Source organism: Mycetomoellerius zeteki, unplaced genomic scaffold (genome assembly GCF_001594055.1).
Source record: "Mycetomoellerius zeteki isolate Tzet28-1 unplaced genomic scaffold, Tzet1.0 scaffold244, whole genome shotgun sequence".
NCBI lineage: Eukaryota > Metazoa > Arthropoda > Insecta > Hymenoptera > Formicidae > Mycetomoellerius > Mycetomoellerius zeteki.
Genome location: NW_017257221.1, coordinates 974616 through 979382, shown reverse-complemented (window position 1 = coordinate 979382; position 4767 = coordinate 974616). Strand labels below are relative to the sequence as shown.

General features: G+C 36.6%; 1 protein-coding gene across 1 annotated transcript; it reads left to right on the top strand.

Annotated features, from left to right (window-relative positions):
• The first annotated feature begins 407 nt into the window (after positions 1-407).
• On the top strand, positions 408-2019 carry LOC108723553 (cytochrome P450 6j1). Its single transcript, XM_018449391.1, has one exon. It carries the CDS (start codon positions 463-465, stop codon positions 1966-1968), a length of 1506 nt encoding a protein of 501 aa, XP_018304893.1. The 5' UTR covers positions 408-462; the 3' UTR covers positions 1969-2019.
• Positions 2020-4767: the final 2748 nt, after the last annotated feature.

The window sequence follows — 4767 nt, the reverse complement described above, 5'->3', positions numbered from 1 at the left end:
TGTCATGATGCGATATGTCACTTAAACAAGCAACTAAGAAATAATTTATATAAGATGCCACCGTTTTTCAAATTAATCCCCTCTATTATAGTATACACACATATCAATTTCATCATTAAAATATTTTCATTATTTCATTTTCAAAACACTGAAATATTCAATACAAAAATGATCGAAAATTTTTTAAACGTATTGAATATATTTTTTTTCATCGATGACTATGGAAAGACCAATTTCTTTTACAATTGTAAGAGAATGTTAGTTAATATTACGTAGTAATGTGTATACTTGGCAACACTATAAATCGCCTACGCGAATTTTATTATTCAATCTCGCTCGTTTTATTGGCGCTATCAATGCGCTCCAACATCAACAATTTCGCTACATCACGACCAGTCGCAGATGATACGTGGTCAGGGTCACATCGATTCAGCCGATCAAACGTTACTTGAGAGGAGCAACATGACCGTCGTGCTAGTGTCTCTGATTCTCGGGGCGTTTATAGCCCTTTACTTTTATTTGACGCGAAATTACAAGTACTGGCAAAAACGTGGAATTCCATGTGTAGATGGAGCTTTGCCAGGGTTCGGTAACATGCTATCGGTGATCTGCATGAAGACGCACATCGCCGATTTCTGTTACAAAATCTATAAGGATAATAAGGGTCACAGCATGGTGGGGATCTATGACTTTACATCACCGTCGTTAATAATCATGGATCCGGCACTAGTGAAAATGGTACTGCAAACCAATTTTACAAGTTTTGCCGAAAATGCTGTTCACATTAATAAAGAAACAGACAGCCTCTTGTCATATAATCCCTTTGTTCTGTCCGGTGAGAAGTGGTTAAACAGCAGAAAGCGATTGACATACGCATTTTCCAGCATGCGACTGAAGATGCTGCTCGAAAACGTTAAAAAGGTGTGTGTAACAATGGAGAATTACATGGACAGAAAGTTGAGCAACAAAGAGACAGAGTTCGAATTGAAGACCTTATTTTCCAAATACTCCGCGCAGGTAGTAGCTGCTGCTGGCTTCAGCGTAGATGGATACTGTTTTGATGACGACAAAAAAGATATATCTTTCAGAAAACTTGGACAAGCCATCTTCAAACCATCCAAACGAAGTACAATTATCTTCGCTCTCATATTTCTCATTCCGTCGTTAAATAAAATCTTGAAACAAAACCTCATTCCGAAGCACGTCGAAAATTTTTTCAGGACATTGGTTGCAGAACTCATGGAGCAAAGGAGAAAGGATGGAATACCTAGAAACGATTTTCTCCATTTGATGGCTGAATTGGAGCGAGCAGAAGGCGATAAATTCGATAACGAAATGCTCACGGGTCAGGCAATGTCGTATGTTGTCGATGGCTATGAGACGTCTAGCAGTATTATGAGCTTCGTCGGATTTTATTTGGCTAGTTACCCAAAAATACAAGAGAAATTACACGAGGAAGTGATATCCGTGCTCAACAAATATAATAGTGAGGTCACGTTTGAAGGCTTGAGGGAGATGACATACATGGACCAGGTCATCAATGAAACGATGAGGATGATACCCGGAACATTGTTGATGAAGAAACGTTGCACTGAAGAATTCGAACTGAAAGGGTCCGATGGAGTTGTCTGTCGCGTGCCACTTGGAATGGAGATTTTGATACCAGTTCAAGCTCTCCACAAAGATCCTCAATATTGGGAAAATCCCGAAGAGTACGATCCTGAAAGATTCAACTCGGACAGAAAAAGTAATATCGATAGGTTCACCTTTCTTCCATTTGGCGAAGGCCCGCGAATTTGTGTGGGCATGAGAATGGCCCAGCTGCAGATGAAGGCAGGTTTGGCTATGATTGTGAAAAAATACAAGATGGAACTGTCCCCGAAGACGCAAATGCCTTTAAAGTTGATTCCTGGAAGCATATTACCAACACCAAAAGGCGGTCTGTGGGCTTATTTTCGGCACCTTTAAATACGAATAGCTTCTTTTAATTTTTTTTCAAGTTTTTAATCATGCATATTTCTTTATATCAAAGAGAAAAGTTTGCAATTTATTTTTATGTAAAAATGGTACTCTCTCTTCAAATTTTGTCAGTTTTAATTACTGTAACTTTATAAAAGTAGAAGAGGTATTCGGAATCTTTTTATGCAAATATTTTCATTAGTACTTAATTAAGCAAGGAAATAAACAAGAATTTGATCATCTTCATACATTCAGAAATAAAAGATCAGAATAATTAGAATTATGTAATTTTTGACATATTTTTTATATAAATATTATGATTGTAAGTCCTTAGTTTAGTAAGAAAGTAAGAATTTTACCATTTTCAGTAAATAAGATAATAATTATGTATCCATTATTGCGTGAAACAAAAAGAATACAACTAAAAAGAGTGTCCCTTTTGTACAGAACGCTACAAAATAGCGCACAGAATGTGCCATTTGTGTCCCGGATACGACTGATCCGAGAATGATTAATTTCACAAGTATCAAATAGCAAATAAATAAAATACTTATACTTCGGTTACCATTTTTCTCATCTTTTCCTTCTCTCCTCCCGCTCTCATATCTCATCCCATTTGTTCCATCGTGGCATTCACAAACGCATTGGCGAAAAGACTAACTACGATCCTGCACCCTAGTATCAGTCACAAGAATATGACAATCGTGTGACACTTTGAAACGGAATAAATATTTTATTGTAGTTGAAAAGTAGCGCGGAGCAAATACAATTGCACGGAAGAAACGATTTGCTCAAAAATTAGCGTCTTGCATGGAATTTATATATGTATTTTGTGTGAACAGAAGCTAATAGCGTTTACGAATGGAGTTTGAACCTAATCTGGGTTGGATCGATGACGTCATATGCTTTACTTTGATTTCTGATTGGATGAGATTATAGTTTTAAAGGATCGGAAAAAAACCCAATTTTTTCAATTTTACCGCGGATTTTTTCGGTTTTTTCTTAAGAGTAGAAAAATTTCATGTTGACGGAAAGGTCATGTTGACGGAATACTCAACATATTAATTACACATATGTATTGTTGAGGAGGACTCCAAAGTGAGTCGAAACGTTCAATAAAGAAGATTCTACATTAATGATTAATTAAGATTAAAATTAATCGTTGGCATCTTCATCAGCCCGTGACTCGTATATACGTATATTTTACAACAGTTGCAAAGCTGCTTTTCGAGCTGCTTTTTCTGCTGAACGCAGCCATTGACATAATGGGTGCGTTCAGCAGAACGTTTGTTTTGCAACTGTTGGAAGTTTCCTTCGCGCTGATTGGATCATACTTTTAGATCTAGAAGAATGGTCCTATCTCAGCAGACAATCATAAAACGGTTGCAAAACTGTTGAGTCTGCTGAACGCAGCCATTCCATTAGAACTAAAAATATAAACCAAACAGATACAAGAGCTTACTGAGCGTTCAGTGAGCGGTCGTGATACTGAATGCACTCAATGTCGATATACTGCCTACTCTGTTGGTAATATGTATATATAATATATAATACATTAAGGCCGGTATTCATAGTCAGTTCTTATATTCAAGACCGTCTTAAGTTCAGTCTTGAGATGTCACGAACCAATCAGAGGGTCGTATTAGCATCTTAAGACATTACTTAAGACAATCTTGAAATAAGAACGGACTATGAATACCGGCCTAAGAGAGAAAAGTAGCAAATTTTGCAGAAATACAAAATTATCGTATTTTAGGCATACGATAATGAAGTGCTATCGTACATCGTACGTATAAGTGAAATTATCGTATGTGTACGATATTATCATACGGTTAAGGCCATCACACGTACAAAAATTTTAGTCGTAATCGTAAAGCCGTAAACAAATCGGCCAATCACAGTCGAGTGTTTAAAAACTCGAGATCTCAATTTTGATTGTGATTGGTCGATTTGTTTGCGACCTTACGATTCCCACTAAAATTTTTGTACGTGTGATGGCCTTTACTAACACTGGTACTCACCAATAAATTTAGGAAGTTACAGATTAAAGCGGGGAACACAGACTCTTGCATAACGCATAACCCCGGATTTACAATAGGGTTTTAAGCCTTAAGCCATAAGAAATGGGTGAATCACAGTCGATTATTCCCCTCGGATTTGACTGTAATTGGTCAATTTCTTACAACTTAAGGCTTAAGGCCGCAGCACAGACTATTGCATAACGCATAACGCATAGTGCATAAGCGAATCAACTAATCAGAATTTTTCCTTTCCTTCCATTCCATGGAAAAGAAGAATTTCGATTGGTCGATTCCCTTATGAGTCTGTGCTGCGGCCATTAAAACATCTATTGTAGATCCGGACTGACACATAAGGTATAAGAAATTCATCCAATCAGAGTTCTTTATTTCATGGAAAGGAAGGAAACGAAGGATTTTGATTGGTTCATTTCTTAGGCCGGAATCAGACTACGCATTGAAGATTGAGGTTGAAGATTGAAGATTGAAATTTGACCAATAAGGACAAAGAAATTTTAGTTCCTTTCATTTCGATTGGTCAAATTTGAATTTTTCAATCTTCAATCTCAATCTTCAATGCGTAGTCTGATTCCGACCTTATGCATTATCCCTATAAGCGCATAATATTATTTAATATTTTAAGCATATTCTTAGAATATTAATTGTACATTTAATATTCTAAGAATATGCTTAAAATATTAAATAATATTATGCGCTTATAGGGATGTGTTATGCGTTATGCAAGAGTCTGTGCTCCCCGCTTAATACAATTCATGGCTACGTTTACACC

What these genes read in the sequence shown, in the direction of transcription:
- LOC108723553 (XM_018449391.1), top strand. Translation starts at nt 463, where the DNA reads ATGACCGTCGTGCTAGTGTCTCTGATTCTCGGGGCGTTTATAGCCCTT.